This window comes from Geospiza fortis, unplaced genomic scaffold (genome assembly GCF_000277835.1).
Source record: "Geospiza fortis unplaced genomic scaffold, GeoFor_1.0 scaffold212, whole genome shotgun sequence".
NCBI lineage: Eukaryota > Metazoa > Chordata > Aves > Passeriformes > Thraupidae > Geospiza > Geospiza fortis.
The window spans coordinates 234,378-257,807 of NW_005054644.1; the positions used below are offsets into that span (position 1 = coordinate 234,378).

General features: G+C 37.5%; 2 protein-coding genes across 6 annotated transcripts in view; one reads left to right on the plus strand and one right to left on the minus strand.

The window, feature by feature from the left end:
- Positions 1–5,398, plus strand: part of GPM6B (glycoprotein M6B) — a 32,499-nt gene extending 27,101 nt beyond the window's left edge. For 2 of the 4 annotated variants that reach the window (XM_005430508.2, XM_005430509.2), the window contains 3 exons: positions 118–191; positions 510–575; positions 1,245–5,398. In XM_005430508.2, coding sequence (XP_005430565.1) covers positions 118–191; positions 510–575; positions 1,245–1,325 — 221 coding nt within the window. In that variant the 3' untranslated portion in view covers positions 1,326–5,398. The remainder of the gene's footprint in view (positions 1–117; positions 192–509; positions 576–1,244) is intronic. The other 2 variants (XM_005430507.2, XM_014311054.2) reach the window with 1 other exon arrangement.
- Positions 5,399–5,816: 418 nt separating this feature from the next.
- The window catches only part of OFD1 (OFD1 centriole and centriolar satellite protein), a 29,250-nt gene continuing 11,636 nt past the window's right edge, over positions 5,817–23,430 (minus strand). Inside the window, exons 10-22 of one of the 2 annotated variants that reach the window (XM_031064854.1) lie at positions 22,545–22,618; positions 21,806–21,897; positions 21,471–21,660; positions 20,695–20,825; positions 20,206–20,317; positions 18,150–18,746; positions 15,776–15,911; positions 12,855–12,955; positions 9,330–9,449; positions 8,403–8,548; positions 7,654–7,824; positions 6,946–7,016; positions 5,817–6,005 (exon numbers count right to left, since the gene is read on the minus strand). In XM_031064854.1, coding sequence (XP_030920714.1) covers positions 5,960–6,005; positions 6,946–7,016; positions 7,654–7,824; positions 8,403–8,548; positions 9,330–9,449; positions 12,855–12,955; positions 15,776–15,911; positions 18,150–18,746; positions 20,206–20,317; positions 20,695–20,825; positions 21,471–21,660; positions 21,806–21,897; positions 22,545–22,618 — 1,987 coding nt within the window. In that variant the 3' untranslated portion in view covers positions 5,817–5,959. Of the gene's footprint in view, positions 6,006–6,945; positions 7,017–7,653; positions 7,825–8,402; positions 8,552–9,329; positions 9,450–12,854; positions 12,956–15,775; positions 15,912–18,149; positions 18,747–20,205; positions 20,318–20,694; positions 20,826–21,470; positions 21,661–21,805; positions 21,898–22,544; positions 22,619–23,430 lie in introns of both variants that reach the window. The other variant, XM_031064853.1, reaches the window with a different exon arrangement.

Consider the following 23,430-nt stretch of genomic DNA (forward strand, 5'->3'; position numbering starts at 1 on the left):
TCAACGCACAGATGCCCAGAATGGGAACACAACTGGCAAGTGGGTGAAAAAGATGAGAGGAATAGAAAGCCTGTGTCGATTGCTAAAATTAGTGGTTTCTCTTCTGTGGTATTTCAGGTATTATTCCTTGGAATGCTGTACCTGGCAAAGCCTGTGGCCCAATTTTAGAGAACATCTGCAACACAAATGAGGTACAGAAACGTAACCTATGTGCAGCTTTTACATACAAGTCACTTGGGCTCCATGTAATAAATACTTGATTGATGTTTTTGGAGAGAACTCATGCTAGTAGTATAAAGAGATTGCTTTAATTGTAAAAATGAAGTAATTGTTACATCATCCAAAAAAAAAAAAAAAAAGAAAATTATTTTCACACTTTTATTTAGGAAAGCTTTGCTACCATGCTAGAAAGATTGTTTTATTATCCTTATTCTCTAGAACACTTGAAATGCATTTTATACTATTCCTAATGAATTACTTCAATGTTTGAAACATGTTTTTTTCTCTAGTTCTACATGTCTTACCACCTGTTCATTGTGGCTTGTGCTGGAGCTGGTGCCACAGTCATAGCATTGGTGGGTAGTATTTTTTGTTGTTTTCTAATTTAAAATGTTCATTTTAGGCTTAAGATGCTTTGAGATTAAATTTTGTATATATTAAATGTAGTGATACTAGACATGAAGGGGGGTGAGCTGTAATCACCATTATTTGCTGCTATGGTTTGGTCATCTCAAGTCAGCAGGTCCCCAACTTTTGCTTTAGGAAGTCACCTTAACCCGCCTCCCCCATACTTAGGAAAAAATGATTTGCATGTCCTTTCAAAATCCTACTTCTATCCACTATTTCTGCTTTTATTTCCACTATTTATTTTCATTTTTGTAGTTTATTTGATCAGCTGCTTATAACCTCTTGGTTTCCTTTGCCTGGAGCCAGGCAGATTGGTCCAAGCCTGCAGTGCCCGTTCCAGGTAGCGGTTCCTATGTCTAACGCTTCCTTTAGTGGCCAGCTTCTAACCCTGTGCCAGCCAAGCCCTGCTGTAGTACTCACAACTGGCTGACAAAATGGCCTTAGGGCTTGTACTGGGTTATCCTCCCCAGAGAAATGGCAGGTTTATTTATTTGCATCTTCACCCTGGAAGGAGCTCAGAGTAACGTCTATTGTAAAAGTATCGAGAGTTGCCCAAGTGGGCTTGAGCCGTCACCTTGTTGTATCTTACTCTGCTGTATTTTGTTCTCTTCCACCAGCTGATCTACATGATGGCTACTACATATAACTATGCTGTTTTGAAGTTTAAGAGTCGGGAAGATTGCTGCACTAAATTCTAAATTGTATAAGCCCAGTAAAAAGCTGCATTGCGTAGCTTGAAATACCACTGACACCCTAGACTAAAAGTCTAGCTTTTGGATTTTGTTACAGTAATTGTAAATAGCTTCAGTAAGCATCGTTTAGCTTATCAGATTAATGAAATGACTTCTTGTATATGAACTATGATGTGGATGAGATCTGGCTATTTTTTCATGTTGAGAGGATTCAGTTACTGTAGGGGTGTTTATAAAACATCCTTCTGAAAAGGGGATGTTTTCATTTCAGGTCTCCACTTGATTTCTAACAGTCATCTCAAACAAATACTGGAACAGTTCAGGGTCAGATGCATTAATTTATTCTTCAACATGAACACCAAATACAAATGCCCCTAAGCATGCAAAATATATATGGTGTGAAAGAAAAGGAATAATCAAGTAGTGCCAGTCTATGTTGGCAGAGGTCAGAAGCCCAGGTATTATGAATTAATTTGTTTGTATTTCCAAGTCATTCCATGGATGAGGAAATCAATTATTTTCTCTTACTCTTGAGTGCATGCCAAATGATACTCTTTCTCTAAGAAAATAAATCCTTGTCTTAGCTCTGCGTAAAACAATCACATTCTTTTGGACCCTGAACTAGTAAGAAACAGCATATAAATAGCTTCTGCTCTTGTATGGCTGCACTTTAGTAACTGATTTCTCAGTAGCCAGATCTCAAAATGTAAGTATGACTGCACAGGAAGCAAAACCATGCATAGATCACAGGGATCTTTTAACAGTGTTGGGGGGAAAAAGAAGGAGAAGCAAATCAATGTTTTCAGATGTAGATGTTTTTGCATGAAGTATGGGCAAAAGAAGTTGGCAAGAGACGAATGCACAAACTAGAAAAACAAACTCAATAATTTAAAAAGAGAACAGTTTGCTATACACAACTCTTCACCTGAGGTTGGACAATGGAAGTTTAAAATGTAGCTATAAAAATGCAGGATTAAGACTTCTTAACCCAGACATTGCATGCTTTTGCTTAGTTTTGGATTCATGTTTTGATGTTTAATTTTTCGATGTGTTAATGTAGCCTTGTTCTCGTGAATAAAACAGTTCACAGTTTCAGGTTTTCTTCCAGGGGGAGGGTGGAATTCTCATCTGCTTGTTGGGGGAAAAGACCTGCCGGGCTCTGGGCTTGGATATGCATAAACACCACGACCTTAGAGAGCAGTTCTTCTGAGCACCTCGTAGTTTACAGATTCCGTATACTGCCACGTACAAAACTGTTTTCTTGCTTCCCCCATTCTGCATTTTAATTGACCCGTACAACTCTGTAGCTCATTTTAATATTGTTGTACTAACTTTCTCTAAATTGTGAATAACCAACTGAATTATTAGCATGCCAAATTCTAGAGATCTTTGAAAAATAGCCTCTGTGCTTGTTTTAATAACAGAATGCTTATTAACGTAGAATAACTGTTTTTTTATGGTTGTTATTTTAAAGAGCGTCTATTAATCTGACTAGCAGCTTGCTTTGCCTCTTGACATGCTCACTCGCCATCATGCTCACCCTTCTCTTCCAGATCCACTTCCTCATGATACTGTCTTCTAACTGGGCCTACTTAAAGGATGCAAGCAAAATGCAGGCCTACCAAGATATCAAAGCAAAAGAAGAGCAGGAGCTTCAGGATATCCAGTCTCGGTCAAAAGAGCAACTCAATTCTTACACATAAATGTTTGCCACAATAATTCAGCAGAAGAGTTCTGTAGCTCTGACAAATCAGCAAATAGCTGCTCTGCAGTACAGATGTGTGTCTAGCAAACGAAATTAGAGAGAAGTGTAAAAGCTTCACATTCCAGCTCCTGGAAAACTTTTTTAGGGAAATCATCCCATTGGTAATCTTCCATCCTTTCTAAAAGAGAATGGAGGGTTTATTCCAGGCATTTTAAAAGGCAACACTTTACAAAAAGTGACCAAATTATTCTTCTTCGAGACTTGGTATTTAGTATTTGACTTGTTCTAGAGCATGACGCCCTGCACAAACCAGTGGCGGGTGCCCCGGCCGAGCAGGCAGTGATCTGTGCAGACCTCAGGCAGTGCAGGGTGTGTGACTGAGCACCTCCCAAAGGAACCCGTGCCCAGCTGGGATTCCTGGGAGAGAGGAGCTCGTGTGTGTGTGATGGCACAGCTGCAGCAGCTCCCAGGTGGTGCAGGGGGGCTGTTTGGGAACACCCACACCTGGGCCATGGGAGCAGCTGCACTCCTGTGCCACACACTGCCACCATGAAGCATCCCTGTGCTCACCTGAGGGGTGAGCAGATCTCCCAAGTTCTAATCTTTTTATTAACTATTTAATGGAATGTAGATCCCTGGATCTGGATAATGATCCCCTTCTTTGAAAATAAATGTCAGCTTTGCCTTAATATTTATTTTCTATAAATGTTGTAGCATTTATATAGTGGCAGGAGACCATTATCCTACATTTTAAGTAAGTGAAAGTGTTACCTTATTAAAATGACACTGATCTGACAATTCCAAATGAGTGGATGAGAAAGTTTGCAGAGTTTTACACAAAAAATAAAATTGGCATCCATAAAAATAATACAGGATGTCCACCTTTCTCTATCTTGGTGCTTAGCAAATTTATAGTCAGTGCTTATGTGTTTTCCTTTTTACAAATTAATTAGCACACTAAGAAAACGTGGTGTTCAGAAAAAAACACAACAAACAAACTGGTGCCATTTTAAAGTCACTTCCCATAGAAGTCTGCCTTCTAATTAATGTTTTTTTTCAGAAGCATTCAGTGATATCTTGAGTATTAGTGATGGTATATTTGGTGTTTGTTCTATATGATATATATATATATATATATAAATGTTGGGGGGGAAAAGTAAAAATACATCATTCATTTGAAAAAATTAAATATTCGAGTCATACCCCTGTTAAGCTGACGTGTGGTTTGGTAGTTTTGACTGTTTGCTGAATATACATCAAAGGAAGCACAAATTCCTTCAAATCAGTATTAAGAGAAAAGGCATTTTTGAGGGGTATTAACTTCAAATAGAATTTCTTTTGTTAACTATTGAAGTCTAATTTGACAGTTTCAAAAAAGGGGCAAAGTTGATTGATGTAGAGCAAATATGACAAAATAGCCTAGTGTATGTTCTTACCTGTTGCATGAAGGAGACATTTCTACAGCAATGCAGGTGATGTTCTAGCCCAGTGTTTGCATAAGGGTAATAATGGAGGCAGTGTCTTAAAGCCTAATTCTTTTCTAATTCAGTGTAGCTATTACTGGGAGTTTTTGAAGTTTTGTTTAAGTAGTCTAATATTTTTATGTAAAGAGCATTAAATTTTGCTATGTATAAATTTTTGTAACCTAACAGTGAATCAATATTTTCTATCAGTGCCAAGGGCTTCCTGTAGTTACATCCAAGTGTTAAAATAAATATTTGTAGATAATAGACAACACTTGTGTATGCTTATTTGAACCCAGACCTACAGCTACTCCATGGCAGTGCATCTCTAGGCTTTTTGTCTCTATCTGAGGTGAAACATTCTGTTCCAGAGCTCCCTGCCCTCCTGCATGGGGCAGGGCAGCTCTGCAGGTGCAGCTGCAGCAGCAGCTGTGTGCAGCATGCAGTAGTGGTAGTTGTTCCAGGCCAGCATAATGCAACAAGCACTACCCCTTCCCAACATCCAGAAATTCTAAGTCACTCAGAAATTCTGTAAAGGCCAGAGTGGCTGCAATAGCAAATTTTTTTGCAGTATGCAAAATCAGAGTAACCACCACATCACATTTTAGCTCCATTTCAAAAAGCGAAGTTTGTATCTGTCAGTTTTGGTACATTGTGTTTAAACACCCAGCAAATTTAAGACAGAACTTTGGTTTTTTTGCCCCTAAATTCTGTCAAACTTGGCTTCATGTTCTTGTAGTTAGGTCAAGATGAGCAGCCTCAAATGCAGTGCAAGTTGTAATATATGCTGCCACCCAAAATTACTTCATTGATAAAAACTACTGTATTTTATACTGTAAATAAAGTTTAATGATCTTGCCTATAATCTACCTACAAAATACAAAGCTTAAATAAAGATGAGTTAAATAGCATTTTTATTTAATCTCTCCATTCTGGGCTGGTTAATCCAACGAGGTGATACATGAGAGGGGCTGCTTTTGAAAGTGGCTCCTGCCCCTGCTGTGCAGCAGAAGGGACACCTTATTTTGGGTCTGTCACACTCAATGCTCTGAAGCTGTGTGAGCCAAGTGCCTCCACGGGACACCTTTAAATCAGGTGATGATGAGGGAATACTTTCTTCCTTTTTCCCACACTTTGAACCATTTGCAGAAGGGATTGGGGGGTAGGGGTTGGCAAAACTGACAAAGTTTAGAGGAATTCAGTGCCAACACAAAACATACTGATCAGTTTCTGTTCCCTGCTTTGTTCTTTCTCTCACCCCACCCAAGGGCTTCCTCCTGGATTAGTAACACATCAGGACTCCCTGTTTGAAATGAATGACTGAAGTGATGAAACAGATCAAAATCAGCTTTATTAATTTATAATTACACAGCCTGCAGTGTTGGTGCCTAACATTTATTAAAGGCACAAAACGACTTAAAAAATACCTTACTCATAATAATAATAAAAATTTTAAAATCAGTAGTTATTGTTCACCAGAAGCTTTCATCCACGTCTCCATGAGAAATGTCTGCAAGACTATATTGATTACAGGAGGGAGGAAAATAAAGTGGTATGAGTTAATGTAGTTTATCTTAAATCTTAATACTCATTTTATAACGGAAGTTAAGAGACTGCCTTTGCTGTTTCAGTGAACTGCTGGCAATAAAACCAACCCTAAAGCAGGAGGATTTGGGCCTTCATTATCTGAAAGCCATCACCTCAAAAAGCAGAACTATCTTCTATAGGGCTCACAAAGTGAAAACAACACAACTGGTGCCAATTCAGGAGCAGTAGGGTAGAGTCTGTTATGTTTAACAGCACAGACAATACTGAATCATTACTATGGTTATAGTGAAGCTTTATAGTTTTTTTTTTCATTACTGCTCGATATTTTTTGCTTATTTTCAATTCTACATCTTGGAATAAACTGAAAGATAGATTTGGAGGAGGATTGTTTGGTTTTCTCTTGCAAGCAACTAAAACACTCATCTGTATTTATCAATGCCTAGAGAAAACCAGAGGAAATGCCTGGGTTGTTGTGACTCAGTGGAGGCAGACAAAATCTCTGAATAAAGCATCTTAAAAGTCCACACTGCTACTGAAAAATCAAAGCTCAGAACAGACTATGGTGAGGTGCAGCACAGACAAACCTTTACCCAGGGCATCAACATCCAAGAACAATCCCTCAAACTCCAGCTCTCTGTGAAAAAGTTGTGAGTGCCACAACTACTGAAACAGATCATACAGTGCAGCTCTCAGATGTGAGTTACATACAGTGCTTAACTTGCAGGTACAAGAATTGGAAGGATCCTCAATTTTTCTGACAAAATTGCTTTTGATTAATAATTTATTTGGGTTTCTAAGGAGGCAGATGTCTCTTAACATAATTCATACTAAATCTATTAAAACTATATATTAGTTATTATTATTATTTGTTAGTATGGAGTACTAGAAGTGATTCATACATGAGCCTTACCTGTCATCATTTTCAGTAGACAGAAGTCCTTCTGAAGGTGACCCTTCTCTTATTTCTTCTTTTTCTGAATCCTAGTAACCAAGAGGAAAATACACTTTCTCTAACCAGTTCTAATGTCAAAGGGACCTAATGATAGTATCTGGATTTTTAAGGCTCATAACTGAAAATAAAAGTCTTCCAAAGGACCAACCCTATTTCTGCAAATGCTACACTGGATCTAGAATAGTAACACTTTGGAAATTTAGACTGGGGTCATGTCTGAACCCAAGCATCATGCACTCCTTCACTGAAGTAATGTCCACCCATACCTCTTCTTTAACAGTCCAATTTTCCATTTTGCCAGAATAAATTCTGTTGTGTTAGAGGAACACAACCTGACATGTGTAGCTTCAAACTGTATTTAAATGCAGTTTAAACTAAAAATTGAAGACTTTTAAATACTGTCCTAGAACATTAAAAAACAAACTAATAAACCCCCCACCCAGAGGATACCAGTAACCCTTACAGAACAAACTTTTCCGTGTTTTTTCTTTTGGATCATCACACTTTTCCAATACAAATCCAAACACTCTGCTCTGCAGGTTGCTACATAAAGTTTGTAAGTGAAGAAAAAAATTAAATGTGAATATTGTTCTCATTCTAAGCATGCCTAGGAAGACACAAATTTGGTCAATAATATTTTTGGAACCATGTTTTGAGAATAATCACCTTGTTTGCCAGTTCCTGCTCTCTGCTCTGCTGAATTATTCTCATGTATTTTTCTAATGGATTGGAAGGAGGATCCTTTACATTATTTTCAGCAGCAGTACTACCATGCTCAGATTTTACTCCCTCTTTATCTTCTATTTCTTCATCTGTTTTCATTGAGTCTTGGATATACTTTAAGACACAAAAATAAAAATACTGATTAGAAAAATACATTTCTATATGACTACCTGCAATACATGCAGAATTTCACATTAAACTCAGTAAAACACACCAGTCTAAACAGTATTAAACAGGACCTAAAAATCCAGAACACCAAACACTAGGTGTTTAAGCTCAAAGGGATTTAAGCAAACTCAAGGTCTCCTTATACCCTCTGCTTCCCAGAGTACCCTAGAAGTCCTAACAGATGGACATGAACATATTCTGGTGGTGCCCCCACCTGCAGTGGCCACACCACAGAGACAGCAAATGTTCAGCTTGTTCCATCAGCATGGTGACAGTGGCCATAAAATTGTAGCTTCCACTTACATGAGGCAGGGAAGGAAAGGCATCTGTTTCCAGTGAAAAAGTCACTTGGCATAAGGAGGCACTCTAGTGAGACTGGTTAATCACACAAGTACATAAAATAACTTAGCCTCTACTACTTTCACTTTATGGAATAAAAATCTACTTTTAACCAAGAAACATATAACAATCCTAAAATGCAAGCCACTACAAGGCTGCATTACTGTCAGAAATTAAATTACCACCTCTTCATTAAGCTTCTCCACTTCTTTTTGCTCGCTTTCCAAAGCTTCCTGTTCTTTCTCTTTCCTTTCTTCTCCTGCTTTCCTTTCTTCTTCTAAGTTTTGCTCAACTTCTCTGTTCTGTTCTTCAATCTGCCTTTGATCCAGCACTGCTGTGAAAAATTATTTCAACATCTGTAATTTGATTTATGTCATTCATTAATCATTACAAGAGCATACAAATCAGTACCAGGTTCCTGTATAATGTTAACAGCAAATGAAAAACAACTGCATATATTGTTTGTACATACACTGAACTTACTCTTGGGTATGGGCTGATGTGTTTTCCCACCTCTAAACATTTCCTAGTCTGATAAATGACTCACCAAGAGTTAAGGAGTAGAGCCAAAGTACAGGCCACAGATTTGACAGATCTGTGCTTCTCATTCCTTTCCTGGCTATTCATATTAAACAAACCTTTATTATTCCAAAGTCCATGTTACTGTATTCTTTCCCCCTCTGCAATGTGGTTGGATACAATTCTTTATATTTATAAAGCAAAGTATTTAAAATGCCTTGGAAAATTATTGCAGTACATAAAATTCTTAAAAACATTTAATGTCTCATTCCTATCAAGAGCAGAAATTATATTTAATAATTACCCTAAAGAAAAAACAATCATCTTACAAGAGGCTGGATGGGGGGGTTGGGATGGGTGGCAAGAATGTTTAAACTAAAAGCAAATTTAACTAAAGCCAGGATGAAAAACGTCATCCTCATACAAAAAAGCAAAGGAAAACACTCCTTTCTCTTTATTACAGAAATGGCACTTTCTGGAAAATTTTTCAACCACACCAGCCTACATACCTACAGACTCTTAAATATTTGTCTGTGTTACACATTTGACATTTTAAAAGGGTACTTTCTTTTGTGTCTGAGCTGAGAACTCACTTAAGTCCTGCAGTGAAGTGGCTGCTGCTGGCACAGGGGCTGTGACACAGTTTCCATTGACAATGTCCCCAGATGGATGCAAGACATCACTTTCACACTCCTCTGGTATGTCCCCCTGATCTGGAGAAGAAATTTGAACAATGGCTTCATTATTTTGTAATTGCAAAAGTGGAGCACAGCAATGGACAGAGAGTGTGGGAATGGCTAAATTAGAACACAAAAATATCAGCACTAATTGAGCATTTTCCCTTCAACTTGATCATCTCCCTGAGAATTAAGAATTATCATAGGCTGTACTTGCTTCCTTAATTACAGAATTGTTGGTTTTGAAATTAGCTATTGGAACACATTTGTTTATAAAGCCAAAACTGTAGAAATACACAACAGAAACCCAAGATGTTTTCATTTCTTTACAAAATCAAGATACAAGTAACAGAAAAATTGTATATCCAAGTTCAGCTCATAGTTTTTATGCATATAAAAATAATCTTTAACTATTTGGTCACACACTCTTTAATGAGGTCTTGGCCTTCTTCAGTGCACAGGATGGATGCTGCTAACTCAGATATTCTACATTGTACTATCTTTTCCCTGTGCAAGGTTGGCTCTGAATTCACAAAAATACAATTACTGTCCTTCCTCTTTGATCATTGCTGTGATATTGAACTGCTTTTAAATTACTGATTTGCAAATATGCAGACTGCTATTATCTCACTTGGTGGGAGACAGAAAAAAGAGATAAAAAAAGAAAAAAGATGTGGCCATTACCTCTAGATAGCCAACCTGAAATACACAGGACTATTCTCCCAAGCACTTGGTCTAACATAGAACAGATACTCTATATATCTATTTAGGTTTTGGGTAAAGCTTTAGAAAACATCAATTTTCATCCTTCGTATACTAACAATGTCTCAAGCTTTTTTCTTTTTCACATAATAATGAAACTGAAATATTTTACATGAAAAAACCCAAGTCAACCAAACTGATCAACCTCTTTCTCTCTGAATGATTGTCTCTCTAAATTTCTTCAAATTAAAACTCTTGTAAAAGAACTATAGATGAAAGCATAACAGAATATTTCTGTCAAGCTGTCATTCTAAGTTAGGAGAATGTTTTCAGTTTCTTACCAAAGCAAGAGGAATTCCTACCAGCTTCATCTAGGAAAATAAATTCTATATATGGGGTGTTTTGTAAGACCAAAATAATGGGCTATCACACTCAAAAGAAAATCTATTCTGTTTTGCTGCTCTCAATTATAAAGCTATCAACAACAACATTATTTCCATATGAGGCACCAATAAGCATCAGGAGTATTTAAATTAAAAAAACCAACCTTTCATAAACTTGTCCCAGTTAAATATTACTTCTAACTTCAAAATTGCTAACAACTGCTAGCAACATAAACAAACAAAGAAACCCAAACCAGAACCATTAATTGTGAAAAACATCTTAAATTAACTACTCTGCAAAGGAGAAAAAAGGTAACTCTGTATACTTCCACTCCCTTTTTAAGGGTGGACTGCAAGAGATGCATTATTCCCTTCAGACGAGCACATCACCCAGAAACAGTTGCTGCCAAGATAATCTGCTGATCTTTTCTTTCTAGAACTCACTCACAGTAGGACTAAGACTTCCATATTTTCTGGTATCTCCTTTAAGTCATTGATTTTTTTACTGTTATCAACTTCATCCTTCACTATATCTTTTTCTGTATTTACTTCTTAGATTTTACTTTCTTACCCGCCTCTCCCTGCAATTTCTTCTGATCCACCTCCTTTCCTTTTCAGCCAATCTGATTTCCTCCTACATATGAGATTGTTGAGGTAGGCTCACCCAAGTAAAGTACTGTTGATTGAGAAATCATCAGCATATGTGAACTCTTACAATTACTGACCACCACACATCACCAAATGATTCATTAGTACCTTACTTGGGCACAGCATCCACTCAGCCCTAACTGCCAAGAAAATGCCAGTCTGTTGTCATATGTAATAAAATAAAAGTGAAATATGTAATGTATTCCCAAAAGTCTCCCATACAAAATTTAACAAACAAATATAAGTCTAATTAAAATGTGAGATGAGTAGAAACCATTAGTGGCTATAGGCTTGGTTCATATTCAAATAATGCATTTAAAGCTTATAAAAGAAATAAATGAGAGAAATAGAACCAGCTGAGTAATGAGTAAAGCTTCACAGAAATGCACAGATAAGGCATTATCTTCTGCCAGTTATCACTAAACACCATCAGCACATCTGCTATTTAAACAAACATATTTTTGGTTGCTTGCTTTTAAAATACTGAAATATATTCTCACAGGGTCAGGAGAGTGAGGAAGGGCTCCACTCCATCTTCCATATGACCTAACCACAGCCAAAAGAATAAGCCAGTCTGAAAACATTCACACCAGACAGAATCACTGGTTTCAAAGGAAATACCCCAAACTCTCCCACACAACAGCCACAATCTCTTCACCACCTATGAGCTGAGTTACACCACACAATGCCACATGTCCACCAAGCCTCAGGACTTTACAGACCTCATGAAATCTGGAAATAGGAAAGGTTAGCTGGCTGTTCACATCTTCTTCATTGACAACTTCATTTACTTTAAACCCACAGTTTCATGGGAGATAAAGCTGCTAAGGTTCAACATTAGGATGTCAATCAAAACTAAGTAAGGCCTGTAACTGTGCTTCTATTTCTCACTCCATACACAAATGGCTATAAAGGACACCAAGTTTAATTACCCTCTTCTTTCTACACTACCTTAGTTATGGCAAAGATTTTTGAAAATCAACCCAGCATACAGAGAGAAGAAAACATTTTATAGCCTGCAATCAACAGAGAGAAGAAATGCAAACAAATGGAATACTGACCTCAGAGAAAAAACAAAGGACAAAATTCAGGTCTCAGTAACTGAACCACATGTTCCAAAACTACTCAGAGATGCTGATTAACTGCATAAGAGTTCTCTTGATTAACTGCAAGAGTTCTTTTTTCCCACATTTACATGCAACCTAAAGCAACTTCTAATTCATGCTACTATTTAAGCCTCAGTTACTGAAGGAAGAATCAAGAGTGCATGCAATAGCTACAGAAACCTATCTTTAGACTTATAACCTGGTTCTAATTTATGCAGCAAATATAATAAAGCTTCAATTTAGTTCACATACTAATACATTTTCCTGTTTAAAAAAATTTCCACACCATTTTAAAACATTCCAAAGCAACCGTCAAACCTACAGTATTAATCAGAACAAAGTTATGCAAGATTTCTGAACAAATTTATGTTACAAATTTCAGAACCAACTCAATTTAATGTCTGCTTATTACTATATACACTTACCTAAAGATGCAAGAATGAAGAAATTTAATACTCCATCATCTGAGACATTGTTTTTCCCTAATTCCAAAATCAGTCAGAAATGTTTCTCTCCAACTAGAGTCTTAAAACTATGAAGACAGTTATCCTATACTGTTAAGCCCTAAGGTGTTAAACTGTGTGAAATGCACTAAAATTTACCTTCAAGAGTAGAAATGTGCTCTTCAAGATCCTCATACCTTAGTTTCTCTGGTTTGTGAATATCACTGAGATCTTGTTTATCTGTTTGTTGACTCTGAAATCTGAAAAAAATAAGGAAGAATATAAATAAGTTAATAAATATAAATGCTGAACTTCTAAGCAAACAGCCATCTGAAATTCACTCACATGCTAAGCAACAGACTAAACCAAACCTAAAATCCATGAAACTTTCTGACTCAAATTTATGGTATTTCAATCCAGTTCTCCAACTTTTACCAAAAGTCCACTGCATTCCCCTTCAGCCTTTCCCCAAGGTCTTTACATGACATAATTTTATTACATTAAAACAAAATAAAAAGAGTAAGAAAAAACATAAAAAAGGAGAAATACAATGAATTGTGACAGTCAACTGAAACTAAGAAATTTGCCTTTTTAAGCTTTGTGTTACAGTTTAATTCCCATTTTGATGTCATCTTAACAGATGTGTTTGAAATGTATTAGGATTAGATGTCTGGCAAAACAAGAGATGCAGGGGTGAAAATCTGGGTTCTATCAAAATGGGGTTAGTGCCCTCATTCTAAATCCCCTTTATCTCATCACAAAGATAATGTGAAAGAACAATGTCTCCCACGTGACCCAGCTACTAAACTCTGACCAGAACCAGAACAGCAAAAGGAGTGCAGGTCACTAATGAAATTCAGCATCAGCACTTCATAAAGGAGCTTACTTCACACCAGCTGGTGCTCTTCATCACAGCCTGTTTGTGCTTACAATTTCTAAGGAATACAGGTCTTCGATGGGGCAAAAGTGGAGAACAAACAATACCAAACATACCCCCAACAATGAGATTTGTTCATAAGCAAAAAGTGAATCTGGGCACAGACAAATAAATCTGCATTGCCAAAAGGATAGTTCAGTGATGTCAGTGGGGAAAAACACCCTGTAAATTAAATAGGACAGAGTAAATGAAATTTCAAGTTTTGGAAATATATTTCATGTTTTGAGTCTTTCCTTCACAGAAATGGTTAAGTGCTAAATAATTCTTAAGGGTGTGAAGTTCAAGGACATGCATGTCACTTTCTTCAATACTGTGTCCTGCAACACTGCTAGAAAGACAGAGAACCACTGCATCAGCAACAACCCTCAACTGTTTTTTTCAGGCCTAAACAAACAAACAAGCAAAAAATTAGGTAATAATCTGCCTTATCACTTAGTCTTCCTGTCTGTGTTTACTGGTTTCCTCCATACCACTCATATCTTGTAGCATAAATAAACAAGGAGCTCCTGTAGCTGCAGAAGCAATTGTTCTTCCCCACTGACTGAGCTCTGACTTCTAACAGCTTGTCACGGATGTTACAGCATCATACTCGCTTCTCTTGCCTTTTCAAGTAAGTTCCCATTGCCACTTGAAACCTACAGGTCATAAACTCATCCCACAATACACATCAGTGATGTGGCATTTGCCTAATAATAAGAGTAAATAACTGGAAAAGCCCACACATGCATTTCTCAAATATTTCATGTAACAGAAAACAGTCCAAGGCACGTGAAATGAGAAAATACACAACAAAAGAATGTTTTTCCTTTGAGAAAGTCTTGGGAAAGCAGCAAGTTCAAGACAATAATTGGGATCTTATACCCTTGCTTTGTCATAAGAAACCCAAGAAAGGAACAACAAACTATAGCTGCCTTCCCAGACCCAGGTCTCTCCTCTGCAAAACAACTTGCTCATACTGTTCACTCTTCAAGCAGGATGGAGTCTGCAAAATCCTTCAAAGAAGTGCAGTCCCTCACAGGATTACAGCACTTTCCCCTATCACCTTAACATGCAGGTCAACATTCAACCTTCACTTTTTAAGTTCTGTCAGAGAAGTACATGAAATCTGAGACATACCACAGAAAATGTGAATGGGCAGGGAAAGGAGACACAGCCTCAAGGGAATACTTAAAGGAAACTGACCTCACAGTCCCTAAATATCACAACAGCTCATTTTGAAGACAAAAAACATAAAGGCTTTTCCAAAATAACCAGATAAGAGACCCTCTCTGCATTAAATGTATGTTAAGGGCTTGATAAACAACAAAATAAGAAAGGCCTACAAATGCCTGCTAGAGCTGCCCCAGCACAAACTGACTTTCTTCAGCCACCAAATCAGGAATGATGGCTAGCAGGTTAAGGACAATTCAGCTGTCTCTTCTGAGGAAAAAAATAGTGAAAGTTAAATCCTAGAGCTGCTTCTGAAGACATATATTCCATATATTCACAATTAGGTTTGGAGAGTGGAGGCAACACTGGCCATTAAGACCAGAAGAACTCCAGACATGGAAACAGAAGATACAGAGATGGAAGAGAAGCCATTTTAATGCAGCCTAATTTTGTCAAGTTATTAATTTACCTTAAAAAGATCTTAGAAAAAAAAAACAACAAGAAAACAAGAAAAGAGAAAAGTTGTGCTACCCATCCCATTCCCACATGCAAAGGAGACTGGAAAATCCTACTTTGAAAACAGGCACGTGAACAAGCTCTTTCAGAGAGAGAAAAGAAGTAATAAATTCAGCATTACAGCTTGTTAATGAATGAAATGAGAATGTAGAATTGCCTTGATTTAAATTCTCAAACAGGAAGCAGAAATTCAAATGCTTCAATTAGCAGAAGCTCATCAGTCAGGTCACAGATGTGAAAAAAAGAGACACAATAAAGAGACATGGCTTTGCTCAGAGCAAAGTGTTTCAGTTTTTTATAACTAGGTTCCACTTGAGGCATGATATTTAAAATGGAAATCCTTATTCATCTTTAGAAAAGTTTTCACTTATAAAATCAATGGCTTGCTTGATTTGTAAAAGCAGCTACCACCGTGAGCAATTAGATAAAAGTTTCTTTAAAAAGCAGGTTAAAAATGTTGCTTTGTAAACAATGTTACCTGGTTTTCTGGCCATGACTGGATGGCGAGGAAGGAACAGACTCAGAAGATGAAAGCAAACATCGCTTTGAAATAGGAGAAAGAACCTGGTCAACACTGTGCTGTGAAGAGGTAAAGGATGAGCTCTTGATGCTCTCTGCAGAATAAAAATTCCACAATTTGTATTAGCTATTTGTGCTACTATTTCTCAGACAAGGCTGGTTGTACAACACATGCATTATTGGTTCAATGTGCACGGACCTAAGAAGGAAAACAGCCAAATGCATGAGCTAGTTTAAAGGAAAATAAAAAAAACTGCATAATCCTTCTACTTGCAGATTATGCAGTAGAACAGCTGCTGGATCTGCCAACTGTAAGTATTTTAGAGCAGAACATACTTCTTCTTCCTTTCATTCTCCAGAGACAGGTGCTGACAACTGAGCTGCACTTAACCTCACTTAAAGGAAACACAAATCTCAGACTCACATGCATGGTATCTTCTACCTCTTTAAATTTACCCTGAGTTGTTCAGACTGGTATTTCCAACAGCACCAAAAAGCTACACAGAAGCTTCCAGAATGACTCAGGAGTTTTCTAGCAAAACCACACCTGGTGCTTCAGCCATCTTTAGCAGAAAAGAATAATATATATACACCAGCATAAAAGCACTCCTCAGAAGACTCATGAGGGAGAAGTGACATCTCAGTGGGGAAGCAATCTAAGTGGGAGGTGACAAATCCCACTAACAGCACAGTTAGCATTGAAGCTAACCTTAATATCCTATCACCCAGCTTCAGCCTGGTTTCCTACACTCCTCACCACTCCATTTCTGTAACTCCTGAGTCAGGTAATGCACTCCTTTGTTATTCAATTCTTACTCCTCTCCAGAACCAGTCCATTTTGTGCATTAAGCAAAAAACAGATCCAACAGAAAAAAAAGAGATCTACCATCCTGTAACTAGCTTCTGAAAAGTACAGAGAGAATTGTTCAGGTTATGCACACAACTGTAGTTTTAACATTTCACAATTTTTCAACAAAACCCTACTATTATGGAAGATTTTGTCTGTGTGCAGTGCTAAACAAATAGTCTGTGCATATTTTATATAGAAGTTGACAGAGAGAACTTACAACATGAAAGATTGCTTTGGAAGTTGAAGTCTCAAAGATGTTTTTAGTAACATCTAAGAATATGATACTCTACATGCAGAAACACAGGGACAGCCACAATCAATCAGTGTTTGTAATCTGTTTCTAACAGTGCCCAGTACCAAAGAAAACTAAACTAAAACTGAAAAAGGAGAATACTTGTATCTTACCGCTGGCAGTACTCATCCCAACCTTTCTCCAATCAATACTTTTTTTGGATCATCCTGACAGAGAAGTTGTATTCCTGCACCTATGCTTGTTCTCACAGAAGCAATGAATTACACAACTTACTCATGGTATGAAAAAGCTTTTAATTTTATTTCCTTTCAATATTAGGGGATTCTGGGGTCTGTGAAACAGTAACCAGTTGATCCCTTTTCACCTTCTTCACATTGCTCATTGTTTTCCAGATTTCCCACAGCCATCCTTCTTTCAAACTAAGTTGCTCATGTATTTAACCTTCCTTCGTGGAGCAGCTGATCATTATCTTTTTTTTTGTTACTCTTTTTTTAATTGTATTAAATCCACTTCAAGCCAGGGTGAAAAAAATTGCAACACTCAAGAAGCAGATGTACTGCAGATTTGAAACAACAGATTTTTTTTTTACATTTTATTTCTATTTTGCTTGCTTTTCTAAATACTGTCCTTAAAAAAAAAGACTAAGCAATTATTAGAAACTGTGACATTGATAGCAAATGAAAATTTTTCAAAAATAGGTTCTTCCTCCTTACAATTGCTGAGGAGTATTTTATAAAGATGTCACACAAAAAGAAGAAACAAAAGGAAATCTGGACCTTTCAGACTGGAAAGCTCGATTTAAGAGAAGCCAAAGACATCTTCTGCCACACACTTTAACTACAACAGTTAAATGAAAGGTTAGAAATATAGGAGGGTTAAGAAACAATAATTCATGTTCAAAGTTATACTTAATAGCAAGTTTTGAATTAAACTCTGTATATCATGAAGCTACACCTGTAGGGATTTATATGGTGTAGTCTTCTCTTGAAAGCTCCCTAGAGTGTGTAGAGGGAATGTAAACATGCTTCTCCAGTACTTGTTTCCAGGAAGAAGCAATACTCCAAGCAGCTGGTATATTCTGTCTCCTGCAAAACCACATCTCCTGACTTCTCCTGCATCTTAGCAAATAACGAGTCCATGACTAACACTGCTAAATCTTTCTGTTCCCAGAGCACAAGAGGAACAGTAAGTAAAACCCATTACTGCACCCCATTAACAATTGAGACTTACCATCTGGAATTTTCTTGTTACTGAGGTCTTTCTTTGGTTTGGAAATGGGAGTGGAAGAAAGGCGCCTTGAAGATGCTCCTCTGCGTGGTGGCGTGAAGGAAGTTTTAAAGATATCGACCTGCCCGGTTCTTTTGATGTGTTCCTCACCTCTTGGACTGCCCAGAGGGGAATTTGGGCAGCTGGGATTATGCTCTAACAGTTCCTGCTGGGTAATCAAAGGCTTGCTACTAAGAGGACACTGCAGAATTAAAGGAGGCTGCATCTTGCTTGGTGTTCTGCTTGCAGCTGCACTCAGCATGACTCTGTGTTGGTAATTCCTGTAGGCTTCTTCCAAGAACTCGGCCTCCTTTTCCAGCTCCTTCACCCTGGCCCGGGCCTGCGCGATGCACTCCAGGTCAGAGTCTGGGGAGGCGCCGCGTGGCCCTGGCACGGCGCTGGCTGTCCCCACATCGGGCAGGAGTGGCTTCCTTGGGAATGCACCATCCACGTAAATGTCGTGGGGCACCAGCCTGTCCCCCATCCTGTCTCCCAGGAAATCAAGGACAGAGCGGTCGATGAGCGACGGCTTTGGGTTCCGATACACCTCATTCTCCAGAGCTAAATGGCAGCAAGAGGAATAAGTGACACTAAAGAGAGGGAGGGGGACCCACAGCAAAGCAAAAATAGTAAAACATGGCATTTAAATTCCAATTTGATCAAAATTATTCTACCATGGAATTGGCTTACATTTTGAGAATTTAATGGTTTAATTGATTTAAATGTATTTTTAATGCAGCTCCAAAGCTGCAAATTACCACTGCAATTTTTTAAAATATATAATTCTTCCATCTAAAACCACCATTAATTTAAAAAATAACATTGTAGAGTACAACCTTATGTTTAAGTAAATAAACAAACATGAAAACATTACCACTTTGGACATGTTACATCTAATCATGCTGATAAAGTCTAGGGAATACAGGGCATGACACAAGTCTTAACAGTTTCCCTTTATTTAATTCAAAAAATCATTTTGGAGAAAAACAACACAGGGCACAGAAAATATTTTGTTTTGGTTTTTCTTTTTTTTTCATTAAAAGTACTCTAAAATTGCCAGTTAAATTGAATGTTTTGGGCCAGTCTGCTTCCATACACTTCCACGCTTCAACAAGCCCAAAAAACCAATCTGCTCTCTTTCAGCAAATTTACAGCCTTGTTTTTATTCTACGCAAATGGTTCTTCAATGACTTCATTAACTGTGATGTAAAATGAAAGTTCCTACAGTACTTTCAGTCATTTAATTAAAATATATATTTGCTATTTTCATATAACAAATTTCCAATTCCAAATGGTACTGATATGTGTACCATAAATGTACATGTAAGTCTAGAGAATAGTATGAAATGTAAAATATTGCATATACTGAGCTATGAGACAACATGTTGTATGTAATGTATGATCATTGCAGAATTGAATTCCAGATTTTTACATTAAATACATATACTAACCCTTTTATTTATAATACTTGATATTAACAAACTGACAGACACAAATCTTTAAAAGAACATTTCTTCAGCAGACTGAATTGCTTTATGTGAGTGCCCCTGTTTCTAATGCCCTTATGAGGTAAGTTAAGCATAAGTTAGGCAAAAGTTAGACTCAACTAAATCTGTTTAAGAGTTAGACCTAAATTTCTGAAGTACAAAATAAAATTTTAAATTGATTATTTTTATTATGAACATTCAAGAATCAAAACACATTAAAACACAAATTGCCTGCTGGAAAATGTTGTTTATGTTATCAGCAAACATTAATGGCCTTATCCTGAGGAAAAACGGACAATAAAAATATGCAAATGCTCAGGGAGGATATTTTTCTTCCTCTGCCAGGTTTGTTTTCTGAAAGGAGGTTAAAATGAGTCTCCTTTTTAAACTGGGCTTTAAATAGATTTTGATTTTAAACTTTAAAATCTACTCCCTGGTGATGTGCTGGTTCTACACAACTGCAGTTTTTTTAAGCTTCTGGAACTTTTTTCATTTGTCCTTCATAAAGGACTGCTCTGATGTAAGATACAAACCTGCCTGTGTTTGCTTCACTTGCAGTTTCAGTTCTTCAACCTGCATATTTAACTTCCTGACAGTAGCTTCAGAGTCTAACAGTTGGGCCTTTAACTGGGCACAACGCTCAATCTATAGGAAATCAAGAGGAAAAACAAAAGCCAGCGTAATTTAAACAACAAGAAAAATCTTAATTGGCTGAATACTTGGTTTCTAAATGTTTTTCAAGTCCAGTCAGATCATATATACCTAGTATCCTACTGAAAGTCAGCACTGACAATTTGGTGACTTGGTAAGACTTGGTAATGTTGGGTTGGTTTTATTTTTTGGTAGTTTTTTGGTGTGGTGATATTTTGTTTTCTTTAGAGTTAGCTGTATACATAAAAATAAGCACTGTACAAACAATCCTTGTAACTGCATGCCAAATGGCCTGCACCGGCAGATGGATAATTGTGAAAGACAAGACAGGAAGAAGAAACTATTCAAATAATTTTGAAAGAATAATTTACCTCACTTTGTAGCTGTTTTTCCAACATATGCTTATGACTTTCATATTCATCCAGCACCAATTTCGTAGAATGCTCCACTCTCCTCAGCTCCACTTGGCAGGCCAGGTACTCTGCCGAGGGCTGGGACAGCTCTACCCCAAAAGGAAATACCACACACTCAGACAAAGAATAACAAGTGTGCACTTTTCTACACAATACCCCATCAACATGTAAAGCTGGTTTGATTTTAGGAACATAACAAGGCTTTGTCTGAATAAGTACTTGGGGATATTTTTCTTCATCCTTTTACAAAGGACCAAAATCTTCATTGGTGTAGTCCTTTAAGAACTAGACCCAGACTATCCTACACTGGAAGAAAAACACATATCCTTATCTTACATAACTGCACACACATGCCTACTCTCCTGTACTCTGAAATGCACATTAAAAATAATTTATTTATTACTGTAGTCAGGCAAGCACTTCAATAACAATGCCATGTTCTTTTACCATGATTAACCATACTCATGCAATGGTTAGAAATATTGCAGTGCTTTTTTCAGAGGGTGAAAGGGATAGCCTTACAAATTACAGCTATCACTTAATTCAGGATTTCCCCCATACAGACATAAAAAAGAAAATAAACTTATGCCAAGGACTGCTCAACCACTAGCACGGGCTTCATGCTAACTACTAGCAAACATAATACAAAGAAAGCATTTTAATGAAAATTTACTTCTAAACAAATACTTGTAGAGAAACATAAACAAGAAAATAACTAAATCATTCACACTGACTGTCTCGAAGATGCTGGTTCTCACTCCGAGTCTCATCCAACTGTTGCCTAAGTAGTTTATTCTGCACTTGGAGCTCCACTTTTTCCTCCTTTAGCAAAGGATAGTCTGATACCTCTTTCAGTTTTTCTGTCAACAAATTATTCTGTTTATTTACCAACAGAACCTGGGCCTTCACTGACTCCAAGTCCAGCTGCAGACAAAGAACAGTTTAGAAGCTTATGAACTGCTGTAGTACTCAACAATTATCTTTATTTCACATTTTCTTTTTTATTTGTAACATACCCGAACTGCATCAGTTAGAATACAGGCTTCTTTAAATTCATATTTACAATTACCTCAAGCTCTTTGGCGCGTGACACAGCTTGCTTGAGTTCCTCCTTTTTTGAATTAACAGCAATGGCTTCTTCTTGCAAAAGCATTGCTTTCTCTGCAGGGAGGATTACAAATGCTGAATTAAAATTAGTAGAGTATTACAGTAAAAAAACTGTATCAGCAGAAAACAGTTTTAAGCTGCTAAGCCCAAAATTCAATTTAAGACATAAAAATGACTGTCATACACACACGCCTTCAAAATTAACTAAATCATGCTGTATATACAAATGTATGCACATGCATATACACATTTAAAATTAAGTAAATCAAATTCATATGCCTGTGATACATCATTTCTTACACAGCCCTAACTTTAAAGTCTAACCCCGTTATCTGTTCTGCTCTCTTCCACAAGCTCCAATTAAACATTTTGTGCACAATAAATGTAGAAACTGGCAACTGTGCCAGAGTTCAGTCAAAGCCTGAATGAGCCAGTAGGACTTCCAAAGGAAATGGGACACTGAAAAACCAGGAATGCTCTGCAGCCTCTGTGCAAAGTAGCAATTTATGATTCCCACTACATTCTGAACAGCAACAAGTTGCTGAACTGTCACTGTTGCTGAATGTCACCTGTTCTGATGGTTCTTCTGTCCCTTATACCACTGAACACCAGGACTGTTCAGGAACAGTAGTGGTTTGGCATATGACAGTAAAAGCTCTAGAGATAAACAGGTACTTTATCAATCTCAGACAGATGGTTACCTTTATTTCTTTTCTCATCTTCAGTAACTTTATTGGTTCTGGCAATGTGTTCTTCTTTTAATTCAAGCTGGTATCTAGAAACAAAAAGGATTATGTACTCCCAAAGGATATGTGTGCACACATGCACAGGCATTTGTGTTAACTCCATTCTTTGCCAAACTAAACTATAATCCCACAATAATTTATTAACAAAATTAACTATCACAGAGCCACCAAAATGGTTGGTAAAGGCCTTGCCAATCATCTCATTCAATCACTTCCTCAAAAAGCCAGACTACTGCCACCTGTACAGCAGGGCAGATGTGGCTCTTCCTAGCCAAGTCCTGAAAACCTCAAAGGACATATATTCAGCATCTCCCTGGATGATCTGACCAATGCTGCACTACTCTCCCAGTAGATTTTTTCCTTATGTCCAAGCTAAATCTCCCAAGCCACAACTTCCAACCCCTTCCATATGAACTCAGAGGTCAAATCTGAGAGTCTAGTTCAAATGGACTATCCTGGCAGACTTTACCAAGCCCTTTCCAGTTTCTTCATGACTGTTTTGAACTGGGGAGCCCAAATTTGGGCATGGTATTCCCAGCCTGGTTTTCCCCACTACCTTTCAATGGACAATAAGTTCCCTCAGTCTGCTGGCCATGCTGCTTCTAATCTTACCCACCATACTGTTTTGCCTTATTTGTCAGAGAATGCTGCTGGCTCATAACCAACCTGGCATTCACTGTAACTCATCCACCTCCACTTCAGAAATGCAGCTCCTCAGTCAACTATTCTTCCCATTTATACAACCTCACAGGGCTATTCTGCCCCAAGCGCTGAGCTTTGCCATTCTCCTTGTTAAAATTCCTAGGATCTGCACTGGCATGATTCCCAACCTTGTCAAAAT